The sequence below is a fragment of the Bos indicus genome, chromosome 9, assembly GCF_029378745.1.
Source record: "Bos indicus isolate NIAB-ARS_2022 breed Sahiwal x Tharparkar chromosome 9, NIAB-ARS_B.indTharparkar_mat_pri_1.0, whole genome shotgun sequence".
NCBI classification, from domain to species: domain Eukaryota; kingdom Metazoa; phylum Chordata; class Mammalia; order Artiodactyla; family Bovidae; genus Bos; species Bos indicus.
The window spans coordinates 42320556-42338107 of record NC_091768.1 but is presented as its reverse complement, the minus strand read 5'-3'; the positions used below and the strand labels follow the sequence as shown (position 1 = coordinate 42338107).

The window sequence follows — 17552 nt, the reverse complement described above, 5'->3', positions numbered from 1 at the left end:
AAAAGATCGGCATGACACAACTAAGACACGCCACAGCCAAGTAAGTATTTCTTAAAAACAACCTTGAAATAAAGTTAAGAACCATTATAAGGCCTATATGAAATTTAAATAAATAAATAAAACTGTGCTAGAGAACATTAAAAAATAAAGAATAGTGGTGGCTGCCAGGGGCTAGAGAAGGAGGAGATGGGGAGTTATTGCTTAATATGTACCGAGTTTCAGTTTGAGAAGATGAAACATTCTTGAGATGGATGGTGGTGGAGTTGTACAACAATGTGAGTGTACTTTAATGCCAATTAACTTTACACTTAAAAACTGTAATGTGGTAAATTCGGTATTGCCTATTTTATTTCAACAAAAAAATAGTGAATATACTGTACTCCTAGATAGAAGAGCTCAATATCATGTCAATTTTTCCCAAATGATAAATATAAAATGTAATGCAATTATAATAAAATATCAAAATGATTGATTTTTTAAAACCTGGTTCTAAAATTCATTTCTCGGATTTATTTAGTAAATCCTGTTTTGACAGTCAAGAAGCCATCAGAATAAAAAGTTGGAGCTAAGGCTCACATGTGTGTGTGCTCAATCACTATGTTGTGTCCAGCTCTGTATGACCTCATGGATGTAGCCCACTAGGCTCCTCTGTCCATGGAATTTCCTAGGCAAGAATACTTTAGTGGGTTGCCATTTCCTTCTCCAGGGCATCTTCCCGATCCAGGGATCAAACCCTCATCTCCTGCATTGGCAGGTGGATTCTCTACCTTTGAGCCACCAGGGAAGCCTCTAAGCCTCACATCTTACACCAAAATAAATTTCAAATAGATAAATGACGCTTAAATATATAAAACAAAATCCTGAAGGTCCTAGAAGAAATCATAGGAGAAAATTTTTAAATAACCTCAAAGTGGGAAAAGGCCTTCTAGTGTGATGCAAAATCCTTAACTCATTAATTTTGATAAATCTAATGACATGAACGGAGAAGGCAATGGCACCCCACTCCAGTACTTTCGCCTAGAAAGTCCCATGGACGGAGGAGCCTGGTAGGCTGCAGTCCATGGGGTCGCTAGAGTCGGACACGACTGAGCGACTTCACTTTCACTTTTCACTTTCATGCATTGGAGCAGGAAATGGCAACCCACTCTAGTGTTCTTGCCTGGAGAATCCCAGGGATGGGGAAGCCTGGTAGGCTGCCGTCTATGGGGTCACACAGAGTCGGACACGACTGAAGTGACTTAGCAAAAAAAAAAAAAAATGACATGAAAATTTAAATTTTCTTCACAACAAAGAAGCATGATAAAAAGACAAACAACAAACCAGGATAAAAATATTTGCAACCAACATCCCAGGAAAAATGCTAGCTTCCCTCAAGTATATGTATCAGAACTAGTGTTGTTTGGTTTCTAAAACCAAAGAGCTCCCAGATAGGTTTGGTAAATGCTGTGTACAGTAATTACTATTTGAAGTTTTACATAACGTACATTTGTCCACTGAAGTTCTGCAGTCCTGTAGTAAAGCATTTCTCACCTTTATTAACACTAAACCTTTTTTTCTGGACTATCTATTAAATGCTTGCAGAACATATTTTGGGAAATATTTATCTACTATATGTTCATCTAATAAATGTTTTTTACTATACTCAGGGAAATCCATAATTCTGTTATCACATTTATTAAAGAGAAAATCATACATACCTATATCTTAAACATGTTTATAACTATTTTTGTGGATTACTTACTTGATTAAAAGCAAGTTTCAAAACTAGGACTTTACCAGAACTCCAGTTTCACCCTTCACCACCACCAGGAAAGCTCTAATACTAACATTCAAAGGTCAGAGGTGGAGAAAACAAAACCCAATAACTTGGTTTCTTAAAGGCTACCTTTTATATTATAATTCAAAACTCAAAGTTACGTTACTAAACAGAGTCTTTTAAAGTAGGTAAAATATATTTAAGCAAACACTGAGGCAGAGAATAAGCTTCTTATAGACAATCATACTGAACTGCAAAATACATTATTGCATAAACAAAGTCAAAGTAAATTACTGTCAGACAGAACAACATTGTGTTTCAATTAAACAATCACATGCTTCAGTTAATATGTTCATACTCATTAACTCATTGGATCCTGACTACAAAATAGTGGAAGGTAGGTAGTCAGGGTAGATCTTACTATTCCCACCTTACAAATTAAAAAACTGAAGTTTTGTTGATTTGCCCAAGAGCTAGTAATAGATTTAGTAGAAATCCAGGTCTACCTCTACACTCTATGTGTATATGAATATCAACAAGTAGTGCTATAAAAACCGGAATTATTTATTACTCATTTGGACAAAACAGCATTTTAATTTCAAGTATCATATATAAAAATACCTGAAGGTTATTCTCAAAGCAGGTCAAGGTGTGATTAAATTGGTTGAGGAAGTATACTGTGCTATTTGATAATTCTTCACTTTTGTTCGTTAAACAATCTGTCAAGAAACCAAAAAAGCATATTGATATAACTCAAGCAGTAATTATATAGTCATTTATCTTTTAAGCTGTTACCTTCCGTTTTGCACTATTGTAAACCTCTGTTCAAATAAGCATGAAGTTTCTTCACACGTTAAGAGAATTTTCCAAATACATGAAACTTAACCCCTTTCAGTTTCCGAAATATTTTGGTAACATCATAACCATTTTCATGAAAATCTTAATCACATACTCTCCTCTCTTTGTAAAAACAATATATCAAATAAAATTGAAACTGATTTTTTGACAGTGCAAAGTCTTAATCATGAATATCAGTTATCAAACGCTGCCTTAAAAGGAGTATTTCAGGCGTAAGACCATTTATCTGCATTGATTTCAGCTAAATGTATATGCTTTTTGATCCTTTTCTGTGTTAAATTTAGTAGTTCTGGGTCTCTTCCATCTCGAATAGTAGGTCAGTTATTGCATCAAAGAGGGTAATTTTAAAAAATCTGCTCTTTCTAGTCTATTGTGAGTTGGGAGACCAGAGAAACAAGCTGGTGATAATTTTGCATAAAATACTCATACAGGGACTTACAAGTAACATCTGGAAATACATACAATTGTTTCATATCTTTCTAAAAATCTCACATAAGTGATATTCCTCTGCAACTTGCTACTCTCACTTAGTATTAGCTCAAATTAAATCCTTTGAATTATTTTATATGCATGAACATAGCACAATGTATCTATCTATTGCCCCTCCTTGGATGAACCTATTCCTTATCCTCAGTTTGTGCTCTTATTCCTTATCCTCTCCCTGTACTCCCTCAGATTACTCTCTGGGATCTAGGTTCAAGTGCCTGACATCACATCCTAAAACTCACGGTCAGCCATTTCAATCTCACGCTCCTAGAATCCTTGTCCTCTTTACATTCCACGTAATCACAAATATTAATATTTTAAGCCTTCATTATCTTCCCAGGTGGCGCAGTGGTAAAGAATCTGCCTGCCAATACAGAAGCCTGGGTTGGGAAGATCCCCCAGAGTAGGCAATGACAACCCACCGCAGTATTCTTCCCTGGAAAATTCCATGGACAGAGGAGCCAGTGGGCTACAGTCCATGGGGTCACAAAGAGTCAGACACAACTGAGTGACTGAGCACGCACACAACTTTTCTCTATTCCCAACTGTAGTTATAGAACGCTACTACAGAAAATTCTGAAGTTATAATGAGGGGACTCAATTCAAACTAATGTCAGATTCACAAAACAATCCTTGTAGATGCCCTGCCAATTATTCCACAAGAGATATTAAAATATTTTCTATTCTCTAGTACTCAACCATACTCTTGTTCCTCTTCAGTTCAACTGACAGCTGTACATTATACCCACTCAGGGCCATCTATTACTATCTTTCAACTGGGAGCAGATAGAAGGCTGTTGCAACTATCCAGGAGAAAAGAGGTAATGCAAACAAAAAGAAATCAATGGATAAGAGACAGATTGAATAAGTAGTGAAGAGTACCAGAATATGCCAACTCAAAATATGCCTTTTTGGGATATGGATTATTCTGAGCTAAAGGACTTTCAGAACCAATAGATTCAGGAAAAACTAAAAACAGGGTTCAAGTTTTTATTTTGTAAATAAAATTTACACTTGTAAAAGAAATTTCCATTTGTAAAGATGTCTTCCTCTCCAGAGAAAGAAGAACTCATAACAACTAACTCTTCCCAATGGAGAGGGCTCTAACTTAAATCTACATAACAAATCTTACTAAGCAATCCTGTTTACCATACTTTACTGGTCACTTCCCCATAACTTGCCTCCTACATCCAGAAGGCCAAAATCCCTTTCCTCTGATTAGCCTAAGATGTTATATAAACCCAAATTCTAACCATTTCTTTGAGTTCCTCATCATTGGGTGCTCCCACATGTGCATGTGCAATGCACATGTTAATAAGCTTCTGCTTGCTTTTTCTTGTTACTCCATCTTTGGCCAGTCTAATTAAAGAGTTCCAATCAAAGAACCTAAAATGGGTGAAGGAAAAAAAATTTTTTTCCCTCCCCTTGAGCAAACATTAGGATAAGACACACTATACAATGTATTCACTATTACAAACAACAATCACTACAATGAAAGCTAACATTAACTGAGTAGTTGCTATGTTCCAAGTGCCATGCCTGTACTTTAAACACATTCACTCAATTCTTACAACAATCTTATAAGGAAAGGTGGTGGTGGTGGTTTGGTTGCCAAGTCATGTCCAACTCTTTCAACTCCATAGACTATAGCCTGCCAGGCTCCTCTGTCCATGGGATTTCTCAGGCGAGAATACCGCAGTGGGTTGCCATTTCCTTTTTCAGGGAATGTTCCCAAGCCAGGGATCAAACTCACATCGTTGCAGGCAGTCTCCTGCATTTCAGGTGGATTCTTTATCATTGAGCCACCAGGGAAGCCATGAGGCAAGAACTTTTTAATATAAGGAACACTTTTTAAATAAGGAACAGAGGCTGACAGGAATTAAGGAAGTTGCCAAGGTCACGACCGATAAGTAAAAACCAGGAATTGTTACTCAGTCTGATTCCTAAGCCTGCACTTTCAAATACCACAAACACAAAATATTCACATCTACCCTCTAAAAAATTAAAGTTTAATACGGGTAATTAATAAATACACACCTCCACTCCTCCATCCACCACCCATAGATTTCCCCATAGATTTTACACCATGCAGGGATTCAGGTAGTTGCTATCAACTGCTCAGTGCTGGCAACTGAGACGAAGCCTAAAACTGGTGAACAGGGCAACTAGTACATTACGACTCCTTTATGCAAGCTGGAAAAAGACATTGCCTTTGGGTAGTTTACAAGAGTGCTTCTGCCTCCAGAAGCTGAGTTGGAATCCCGCTCCATTCACCTGCTCACATAGGCCAATAGTGTAGGACCTGGTCTGTACCTGGGGCCCTGCTGATGCACTCTACATTCTCTGCAGCTTTATCTTCTCAAACATGTAAGTCCTGTTCTGATCGTTCACCTTATCATTTGAAAATCTGAGGATCACTTCACAAATTAGGAAACAGCCAGAGAAATAAGATGATATACTGAGGATCATACATCAAGTTAGTAAGTTATTAAAATATAAAATATACTTGTCAGGTTCTTAATTAAGTTTATCTCAATTATACCATTTTTTCTTTACTATTTAAAAATGTTATTCTATTGGCTTTCAAAAAGTTTATACACTAAATTCTTTAAAAAAAATAACAACATAAGCCTCTCTTAATCTTGGTTTAACATCATCACAAAGTAGCCTTGAATCTTTTTACACATGAGGTAGAGTATATATAAATAAAAACAGTTACAAACGTGCATAATATTAGTATATGGGCTAATAAGATTGAAGTGGCCTTTCCCCTGGCTGGCAGCGCGGAGGCCGAACGATGCCTGGAGTTACTGTAAAAGATGTCAACCAGCAGGAGTTCGTCAGAGCTCTGGCAGCCTTCCTCAAAAAGTCCAGGAAGCTGAAAGTCCCTGAATGGGTGGACACCGTCAAGCTGGCCAAGCATAAAGAACTTGCTCCCTATGATGAGAACTGGTTCTACACACCAGCTGCTTCCACGGCACGGCACCTGTACCTCCGGGGTGGCGCTGGGGTTGGCTCCATGACCAAGATCTATGGGGGGCGCCAGAGGAACGGCGTCATGCCCAGCCACTTCAGCAGAGGCTCCAAGAGCGTGGCCCGGCGGGTCCTCCAAGCCCTGGAGGGGCTGAAAATGGTGGAAAAGGACCAAGATGGGGGCCGCAAACTGACGCCTCAGGGACAGAGAGATCTGGACAGAATCGCTGGACAGGTGGCAGCTGCCAACAAGAAGCATTAGAACAAATGATGCTGGGTTAATAAATTGCCTCGTTCGTAAAAAAAAAAAAAAAAAAAGATTGAAGTGGTTTACAGGTTTTGTAGTTGACATTTTGTAGGGAGGTAGAGGGAATAAAATTTCACCTACAACAATTATACATCTGTATATAATGAGCCATGTCATGGCACAGGGGGTGGGTGTATACCCCTGTATTGCCGTATAAAAGAGAGAGCAATGGCAATTTCTTCTATACAAAATATGTAACTGAAGTAATTTCTTTATAAAAAGGTAATTTATAGAATAATGAAAAATAAAAACAAAAGAAAAAATAATTAAAAAAAAAGAAGCTTCTCTGAACAACAAAGAACTTAATTCCTCTTATTTTACTAACAGCCATTCCTTTTCATTTGAAATAATTTGAAAATTAAACTAAAAGCTAATATAGACCGGTCATCTTATTAAGTACTGCATTAATGCAGCACTATCAAAAATCTTTCAGTGATCATTAGTGATATTATAAAGCACAAAGGAGTTTACTTACATAATGAGATTAAAAATGTCTTCATTATTAAAGAGCTCTGACTTTCTGATCTAAAACAAAGGAACTCCAGTGAAATTCCTTTTATCCTTTTGTAAGAATTGGGAACATATGGTTACAAGCAGTGAGAAGCTATATAGTTTAGAAATTAATAAGAAATATTAGTAATAATAAAGCTTCCTATAAGCACTATAAGTGAAGTGGTCATTATGAATTTTCCTCATCTCAGATAACCAATGAAGCCTCATCAAGGACAGATTAGCACAGTTTCTAGCTCAGTAAGGGCTCAGGCATCAGCTCAAGAGGCATTCTTAAAGGTGTTAAGGGTTCAAGTTAAGACCTTACATAGAAACCTACTAAATATCATAACAGGAATTATGTATCCATCTTTAGATAAAAGAATTTGACATCTGTTAGGAGTTTGTATAAGAATCTCTGCTGTTTTTCATAACTAGTTTTATAGAGAAAAACAGGGACAATCACCAATTTCTGAAAAATAGGGTAAGCTTCAGAAAATATAGCATTAAAGTATGGCAACTTTTTACCTAAACAACATAATTAAGCTTAGTAAGTATGAACATAGGATATCTAAAGTTATAAGATATAAATGTGTGTCTAATGCTTAGTATGCTACCATTTGGCTAAAACATGGGAAAGATGGGTTCCAATTAATTGACTTTCTTGTTCACTTTTTTTTTTAAGATTAATTTATTTATTTTTGGCTCTGCTCAGTCTTCATTTTGGAGCATGGCCTCTAGGGCACGCAGGCTTCAGGAGTTGTGGTGCTCAGGCTTAGTTGCTCCGAGGCATGTGGCATCTTCCTGGACCAGGCATGGAACCCTGGTTAACTATTAAGTTTTATTATTGATTTTTAAAGAATCAAGACAAAAAGTGAAGAGTGGCAGAATATGCCTTTCTAACATAGGCTTATCTGCCATAAGGATTATTTTGAGCTGCAGGCACCTGGAAAACAGCCAATGTAGTGATAACTTTCTATGAATTCCCCCTTACCTGCCTAAAGACAGAGCTTCCAAAAGAAACTCAATTGTCATAAATCTCTTCTCCAGGAGTTTCATCAACTAGGGAAGATTTTCTCCTATCAGGGGAAAGGTGACCAATTGAACAGAATGGCGAGTCCAGAAATAAATTCCTGCATATATAGTCAACTATGGGCTTCCCTGGTAGCTCAGAGTTGAAGGTGCCTCAGCAGTAAAGAATCTGTCTGCAATGTGGGAGACCCCTGCAGTGCAGAGACTGGGGTTTGATCCTGGGTTGAGAAGATCCCCTGGAGAAGGAAGTGGCATCCCACTCCAGTATTCTTGCATAAGCTGATAGCATAGAAACAGTGGAATGGTGATTATCAAAGGGTGGTGGGTGGGGGTAAAGGGGGTGGTTGGTCAAAGGGCGCAAACCTCCAGTTGTACGATGAGACAAGTTCTGGGGATCTAATGTACAGAATGGTGATTTAGTTAGCAATACTGTATTGTATACTTGAAAGCTGCTAAGAGAATAAATTTTAAGTGTTCTTATCACACACACACACACACACACACACAATGGTAATCGTGTGACATGATGGAGATGTTTGTTATCCAACACTATGGTGGTAATCATTCTGTATATAATTGTATCAAATCAACACATTGTACAACTTAAATGTAAACAATGTTACATGTCAATTACATCTCAAAAAAGTTGAAAAAGAAAAAAATAAAAAACAAAGTACCAAAACACTACCTTAAAGCAAGTTATGGTCCCATCAAATCTGGTCACTCTACTAATTATCCAACTGTCATATGCATAAGATAACTAAGAAGGATCTCAATAACCAGGCTATCCTTATGTCAACAATACACAGCTTTAAAATTGTGAAGAGAAATCCTTGATATATTTTCTTTACCTCTTAGCAGTCACTCTCTACAAAAATTAATTTTCATGTTATTTGTAATGTGAATTGGAAGAGTTGTATTAACATTTCTTTTGAATTTTAATTTCCCAAAACTCATTTCTAACAAAGACCAATATCATTCAAAGACACAGAAATTCTAAATATAAAATAGACGGTAGTGGTAATGCATGGCACTCTTTTAAAAATTTTTTTATTTTATATTGGAGAATAGAGATGGTTAGATAGCGTCACTGACTCAACAGACATGAGTTTGAGCAAACTCTGGGAGACAGTGAAGGCCAGGGAAGCAAAGCATGCTGCTTTGGGGTTCATGGGGTCGCAAAGAGACGGACATGACTTAATGACTGAACAACGACAACAATGGTAGATTAACAATGTTGTTTTAGAATGGCACTCTCTTTTATTGAGTTTCTAGCCGTCCTTTCATCAAGTAATAATGGCAAAGACTAGGTACTAACCCACAGCTAGGTCTAATAGAAGGAAAGGTGATTTTTTAAACAATATTTTAGCTTTTACACTTTTAAATGTTTATATTTTTAATAGTTATTTTTAAAAACCCTAACATCCCCTTAAATTAACTTTAAAAGGTTTTAAACTATGTAATTATAGTTTTACATTTTCTTAGCATAGAAGATGAAAAAGGAATAGTCATTTTATATCAGAAGATACATGCCTACAAAATGGATCACATATTGGTTTAAGTTTCAGTTAAAAGCAAGTTTGAAAAACACATCAGTAAGTTTTGTTCTTCCTTTGTAATTTTTTTCCTTCCCATTTTATCTTTTAGATGCCAGATGGAATAGACTCCAGATTAGTTACCACTAAAGGTTGATGCTTTTGAACTGTGGTGTTGGAGAAGACTCTTGAGAGTCCCTTGGACTGCAAGGAGATCCAACCAGTCCATTCTGAAGGAGATCAGCCCTGGGATTTCTTTGGAAGGAATGATGCTAAAGCTGAAACTCCAGTACTTTGGCCACCTCATGCGAAGAGTTGACTCATTGGAAAAGACTCTGATGCTGGGAGGGATTGGGGGCAGGAGGAGAAGGGGACGACAGAGGATGAGATGGCTAGATGGCATCACTGACTCGATGGACGTGAGTCTGAGTGAACTCCAGGAGTTGTTGATGGACAGGGAGGCCTGGTGTGCTGCGATTCACGGGGTCGCAAAGAGTTGGACACGACTGAGTAACTGAACTGAACTGAACTGAAAGGTCTCTATTGCTGGCATCCCTTATCAGCTCTATATTTGTAAATTTAATAACTAGATCACCACATAAAGTTAACTGAGATAAAAGGGATCATGGCTTGTATTTAACAATTTTATACAAACTCTGAGAAAACTGACCAGTGTTCTGTGTTTAAATAAAAAGGCAAATAATCTATATTTTTGAATATTTATATTGCAGTTTTTATGTATATACTATAGGGGAGGAAAAGTAATTTTCCCTCTACCCTTCTAAGTTCTCAGCTGGGACCCCTGTGACAAAAGTCAGATCAGTAGGAGAAAAACAAACAGAAGTTTGTTAACTTGTATATGTCACATATACATGGAAGATACAAAAGGAAATTGAGTAACTCAAAGAGGTAGTTTAGAATTTAGGCTTGAATATAATGTTCAGGTAAAAACAAAGAAAGATGGGTGTAGAGGAGGTCAGTGGTGAAGTGACTAGGAAAAGTAACATAAGCAAGTACAAGGCTATGCAGGTTTATGTCCCTGCTTTCTCCATTTACAAGATTTTCTTGTGATTTAAAGTCATCGTTTTCTTCCTGGTGTAGAGACGGAGACACTCTTATAAACAGAGATTTCCTTTATAAATATAAATTTCTAAACAAAATGGTTATTTCTACTCTGTTTTCAGAGCTTCTCCTGAGAAACAGTGTCTACTGTTTCTCAAAATAATGAGCTTGAAATAACCCTCACGCCAAAGAGGCATATTTTGGGATAGCACATTTGGTCTCCTACAGTACAAAATGACAACATCCTAGGCAAACTTCTGTCTGATCAGACACAAATTCATTTAAAATTATAGTGTGACATGATTGCTTTCTTCCATTTTATTAAAAGAGTAAATATTCTTTGTATTCATTCTTTTACCTGTTTCTAAAGGCCAAATTGGAGAAGGCAATGGCACCCCACTCCAGTACTCTTGCCTGGAAAATCCCATGGACGGAGGAGCCTGGTGGGCTGCAGTCCATGGGGTCGCTAAGAGTTAGACACGACTGAGCAACTTCACTTTCACTTTTCACTTTCATGCATTGGAGAAGGAAATGGCAACCCCCTCCAGTGTTCTTGCCTGGAGAATCCCAGGGACAGGGGAGCCTGGTAGGCTGCCGTCTATGGGGTCACACAGAGTCGGACATGGCTGAAGTGACTTAGCATAGCATAGCATAAAGGCCAAATATTTAAAACAAACAATGACTGAATAGATAACAAACAGATTGCTAAGTACAAGGTAAACCGAAGCCTGGGGCTTCCCAGGTGGCACTAGTGGTAAGAATCTGCCTGCCAATACAGGAGACACAAGAAACACAGATTTGATCCCTAAGTCCACAAGATCGCCTGGAGAAGGGAATGGCACCCTGATCCGGTATTCTTGCCTGGAGAATCCCATGGACAGAGAGAGGAGCCTGGTGGGCTATAGTCCATGGGGTCACAAAGAGTCAGATATGACTGAGTGACTTAGTATGCGCGTGTGCGCGTGCACACACATACACACGCACACACACACACAAACACAGAGAAGCCTAGAGCATCATTTATAAAGAAAATAGAGTGAGGATCTCACGAAATCAGTGGTTTAATAGATCTGGTTGCTAAAGATGTGATTGTCTCAGAACCCGATGCCGGATTCCTGATCATTGCTGAGGATTAACATTAGAAAATGTGCGGCTTTACTAAAGACATTTTTTTCACATTATCTACTTTTAATTTTATGTAGCATGATAGAAAAAAAAGAATATTTTACATTTCTATTTTTAGTAAAAGACTAGGTTTTCTATAATATCAAACATGTACATAGCATAAACATTAAACTTTGTAGGGCTAAAATGTATCTATATTTCTTAAAATGGAGACTGTGCAATTAATTTATCAAATAGAACTTAAAAAACAAAATTAGGCCTTAACTCATGAATACAGTCTTTTCTTTAAAGCCTTTTGATTTTAGTTCCACACTCTTGATCTGTAATTCCTTTACACTTTCTGAGCCTTCATTCTACTTCACAGGGCTTATTGTGAAGTTCAAATGAGCCAAGTGTTATGAAATTGAGAAATATTATTTAACTGCTGACTTATTACTCACCTTCTTTAGCTCATTTTTCCCTTTCTTCAAATTTCTTTTCTCACTACTTTGTAAGAAAACACTATGTTGCTCAAGTAACAATGTCTTGTTAAATTTTGGTGAAAATTCAAAGTTTTTTGAACAATTCTTTAAAATTTTCAGAAAATGTTCATAATATCTTTATTGAGCAGATTTCAGAGAACATAATTAGAAGTGTTTCCAGGTAATTTGGTATAGATTATTCATTTCTAGGTAAGATAATTATTTTAGAATGAATGCCCAAGGGAGAACTGCTGAGGAGTACAAATTTATAAAACTATTTTATTTCCATATAAAATACAGAATATAAACTGTGATAAATTTTAAAATGTGAAACAATGAATGGAAGACAATTTTTATGGATGCATAATATGGGAAAAGAAAATAGCCAATCTTTCTAATTACATCTAACATACAAATAATCACAGCAGATTTGGACCATTTGTCAAGTATTTTTAAATTTTATGTATTTTTGACTAGGTATTAAATGCACATGGTATATAATCCAAAGGATACAAATGTAAGTAGAATGAAAATTAAGTCTTTCTTTCTTTTCTGCCCACCTAGCTATATAATTCTCCAAAAGATGTCATACTTCTCTGCACCCTGCTTGGCCATACATTTTGGGCAAATTAATTTTAATTAGGGAGTAAACATTTCATTTTTTCTTCAGAAGTCCAATCAAGGAATATTTTCAAGATAGGACGCCTCATAGAAAAACAAAGGCAAACAAAGCACCCTAAGAATTTATTCTAAAGAGTTTTATACCTGCCATACTGAGTAAGTATGCAGCAAAATGTTTTTTTCCTTTTTTAGAAAATAACTAGAGAAGAAAGCTTCTTTCAATTGGTAAATTCATTACAAAATACCTTTTAAAGAAAAGATGCTTTACCTCTCACATATATAAAGTAACATCAGGTCAAATTCTTAAAGAAATGGGAATATTAGACCACCTTACCTGTCTCCTGAGAAGCCTGTATGCAGGACAAGAAGCAACAGTTAGAACTGGACATGGAACAATGGATGGCTTCAAAATTGGGAAAGGAGTGCATCAAGGCTGTATATTGTTACACTGCTTATTTAACTTGTATGCAGAGTACATCATGCAAAATGCTGGGATGACTCACAAGCTGGAATCAAGATGTCTGGGAGAAATATTAGCAATCTTAGATATGCAGATGATACCACTTTAATTGCAGAAAGTGAAAAGGAACTAAAGAGTCTCTTGATGAAGGTGAAAGAAAAGAGTGAAAAAGTTGGCTTAAAACTCAACATTCAAAAAACTAAGATCATGGCATCCAGTCCTACCACTTCATAACAAATAGATAGGGAAAAAGTGGAAACAGTAACAGATTTTATTTTCCTGGGCTCCAAAATCATTACGGACAGTGGCTGCAGCTATGAGATTAAAAGACACTTGCTCCTTGGAACGAGAGCTATGACAAACCTAGACAGCATTATTAAAAAGCAGAGACATCACTGCCGACAAAGGTCCGTATAGTCAAAGCATTGGTTTTTCTAGTACTCATGTACAAATGTGAGAGCTGGACCAGAAAGAAGGCTGAGTGCCAAAAAATTGATACTTTTGAACTGTGGTGCTGGAGAAGACTCTTGTGAGTGTCTTGGACAGCAAGGAGATCAAACCAGTTAATCTTAAAGGAAATCAACTCTGAATATTCATTGGAAGGACTGATGCTGAAGTTCCAATACTTTGGCCACCTGACACAAAGAGCCAACTCATTGGAAAAGACCTTGATGCTGGGAAAGATTGAGGGCAAGAGGAGAAGAGGGTGACAGAGGATGAGATGGTTGGATGGCATCACTGACTCAATGAACATGAGTTGAGCAAACTCCAGGAAATGGTAAAGAACAGGGAAGTCTGGCATGCTGCAGTTCATAGGGTCACAAAGAGTCAGAGATGACTTAGCAACTGAACAACAACATCAGTCAAAAGAAGTGAACCCCAACATATACCCCATTTATTCTAATGAACTGATTTTAAATGATTTGCAATTAACATATTTTTCAGTTCAGTTGGTAAAGAATCTACCTGCAATGCAGGAGACCCCAATTTGATTCCTGTGTCAGGAAGATCTGTTGGAGAAGGGATAGGCTACCCACTCCAGTGTTCTTGAGCTTCCCTTGTGGCTCAGCTGGTAAAGAATCTACCTGCAATGCAGGAGACCTGGATTTGATCCCTGGGTTGGGAAGATTCCCTGAAGAATTAAAAGCCTACCCATTCCAGTATTCTGGCCTAGAGAATTCCATGGACAATATAGTCCATGGGGTTGCAAAGAGCTGGACATGACTGAGAGACTTTCACTTCACTCACTTCATCTATCAATGGATTTTTGTGAAGGGCTTAATAATACTTAAAAACAGCTCTTCTGTTTATGTTAAACAAACTGTTCAATCATATTTATACTAAAAAGTTTTACTCCAAAAAGGAAAGATTTTGCCTTAAAAAAAAAAAGTTAGCTGTCAGCCAAGCCTCTGAATTAATAGAAACAAAATGAAAAGAGTTAATATCCAATATCCATGGTATACTACAAAGGAAAGAAACTTAGCAGGGAGTCTTTTTTCCATCGTCATATGAATAAACAAAAAGACAAAGTCCTTAGAAAAGTTAAACTCCTTAATGACTTACAGGTACACAGATTTTTAATTCATTCTGTCCTTTTTATTTTTACAGCCCATGCCCTACTTCACATTTTCTTTGCCTCTTGCCTAAACCATTGTAAAAATTTCCTCACTGGTCTCTCCCTTCCATTGGGGTTCCACAGGAAAAAAAAGGATTTTTACAGTTTAAAAACATTCAGAAAGTGCTAGGTTAAGTGATATTTGAAAAATTTTAACCTATAGTCCTCACTGACTTTAATATTCCATGTGTATTGTAAGTTCCCAAGATACTACAGTATATAACCACTTCATAGTACTATGCTGATGCTCTAAGCAGTATGAAAAATGTTGGCATAAGTGATAAACTACTATATAGGTCAAAGTCCTACTTTCCCTTTCCAAGTTCACCTCCCACTGTGCTTCCAGCATCCTGTAATGTCTATTACTGTTTTATATCTCTGTGCCTTTGTTCAGGATGCCTCTCTATCTGCAGTGTCCTTCCTCTTGTCTCTACTTACTGAAATCATGTCCAGTCATAAAGGTGTAGGATCAAAAGGTACCTCCTCCTGGAAGTCACTTCAAATTCTTGTCAATCTGATTTTTTTCGATTTTCCCAAGAACTCTATGATGTTTTCGTAGCATTTATTGTCACCTTAGGTTATACTGTAACTCTAACTTTCTTCTTCACTAAATTATAAGATATGGAAAACAAGAATTTCCTAATACATAGTTGGTTTTAAAAACACTTATGAATTGAAATAATACCTTTAATTTTTCCAAAGAATGCCTGAAAATAAATCTCATTTCATTATACAAATACATACAAGCCCACAAACCTGCTGGAACTGATGTTACCACCTCCCCCTACCACCATTTGACAGATTATTATAAACATCATAATTATTAAGCAGTTAACATTCCGTGAACAGTAACTATATGCCCGGTACTGAGCTAAGAGCTGTACGCAATTTATTTCATTTAATCTTCAAAACTATCAGGTAAAGTAGGTTCCAATATTACCATGAATTTACAGGTGAGGAAACTGAAGCTCCAAGAGGCAAAATTATATGCCCAAGGTCTGACAGTAGTAGGTTAAGATAGAATAAGTCACAGAGCTTAGAACAAGATTCAGATCTGATTGCAAAGCTCACTGTTAACTGCTACTCTTTGCTGGCTTTCAGTATTTGCCCAAGATGTTCTCACTAATAAACCATGATGCTAATCAAAATTCATTTAAATTTAGTAATAAAGAGTATTTAAAATTTTCAGAGTTCAAAATTCACTAAAGTAAAATCTGACATCTATACTATTGAAATACAACTTCAAAAATGAAAGTGAAAGAGTTACTTACTTGCACAATTTGCCTTCTGCCATGTGGAATTAAAAAACTCAGACAGAATCACAACTATTTGCATTCTATCTGCCATTAAAAGGCTTCTGGCACAACTATGACTCTCTGAAGAATTCTGTAACCAAACAAAAGAAAAAAATACAATCTGAGTATTCTTAGACTTCCCAAACAACAACCTGAGGCCCAAAAAACCTTATAAAAATAATTCATATTTATTATAAGCTTTTGGGGGCTTCCCAGGTGGCTCAGTGATAAAGAATCTCCCTGTCAAAGCAGGAGACGCAGGTTTGATCCCTGGGTCAGGAAGATATCCTGGAGGAGGAAATGGCAACCCACTCCAGTATTCTTGCTTGGAAAATTCCATGGACAGAGGAGCCTGGCAGGCTATAGTCCATGGAGTCACAAAGAGTCTGACACAACTGAGCAATGGAGCACATATGCATTATAAGCATTTAATATTTTGTTATAATCAAATAATGACATCATTAATAATAACTGTAATAAAACAATAGCAGCTAACATTTATTGGTACCAGGTTCACTTACAAAGGAAGAAAATCTTTGCTTCTTAAATAAGTATTTGCTTCTATGGTACCATTTCAAATACTTAGGCCCACATATAATATTAATATACTTCTTATGAACAGGAAAATATTCTGGAAAGCTGTTCACCAAAATGTATCAGTAGCTATCTCTAAATAATGGAAATAGAGGGGTTTTCATTTTCTTTTTTGCCTCTTTTACACTGTCCAAACTTTTCTACAATGAACATATATTATTTATGCATTTTTAAAAATCTGGTGGGTAAATGATGACAAAACATTGTTTCATCTTCTGGACAGTTTTGGCTCAAAATCTTAAAATCCACAAGAATGGATTTACACTATGTAAATGATAAATTCAAGTTCCTGAATTACTGGATCCTTATCTATTTCCTTTCCTTTTTGCCACAAGCAAAGTTAAGTCTTGCTGACCCTTCACCCTTTCAAAGTTATTTAACTTCTATTATTTACCAGGCATTATAAGTATCCTGGAATTTTGGGGTAAGTTTTCCCTGATGGTGCAGAGGTTAAGAATCTGCTTTGCAATGCAGTTCAATCCCTAATCGGGGAACTAGACCCTACATGCCTGTGGGCTGCTACTGAAGCCTGTATGCTCTGGAGCCTACAAGATACAACTAGAGATTCCATTTACTGCAACAAAAGATCTTACATGCTGCAACTAAGACACAATATAGCCAAATAAATAAATAAAATATTTTCTTAAAAAGAGAATCCTGGTGTATTGAGGGTACAAAGAGTGACAAGGCATGCCATCAACACTGGGCCTTCAAGAACCTCCCCAGAGACATACAGATAAGGAATTAGTGTGATGAGCAATAAATGAGAGAGTGTGCTAGCTCTAGAAAAGAACTGATCAGCCATGTGGGGTTAGAAAAGAGGGAAGTTGGGCTTAAGAGCAGAAATCTTGCTTTAAAATCTCTCTGAAGATCATTTTGGGAT

The 17552-nt window shown here is 36.8% G+C and overlaps 1 protein-coding gene and 1 pseudogene across 2 annotated transcripts in view; one reads left to right on the top strand and one right to left on the bottom strand.

Moving 5' to 3' along the window:
* The window catches only part of OSTM1 (osteoclastogenesis associated transmembrane protein 1), a 42909-nt gene that overhangs the window by 19439 nt on the left and 5918 nt on the right, over positions 1-17552 (bottom strand). For both annotated transcript variants that reach the window (XM_070795993.1, XM_019967264.2), the window contains exons 2-3: positions 16052-16166; positions 2378-2475 (exon numbers count right to left, since the gene is read on the bottom strand). In XM_070795993.1, the coding sequence (XP_070652094.1) occupies positions 2378-2475; positions 16052-16166 (213 nt within the window). The remainder of the gene's footprint in view (positions 1-2377; positions 2476-16051; positions 16167-17552) is intronic.
* Positions 5869-6391, top strand: LOC109563853 (small ribosomal subunit protein eS19 pseudogene; annotated as a pseudogene).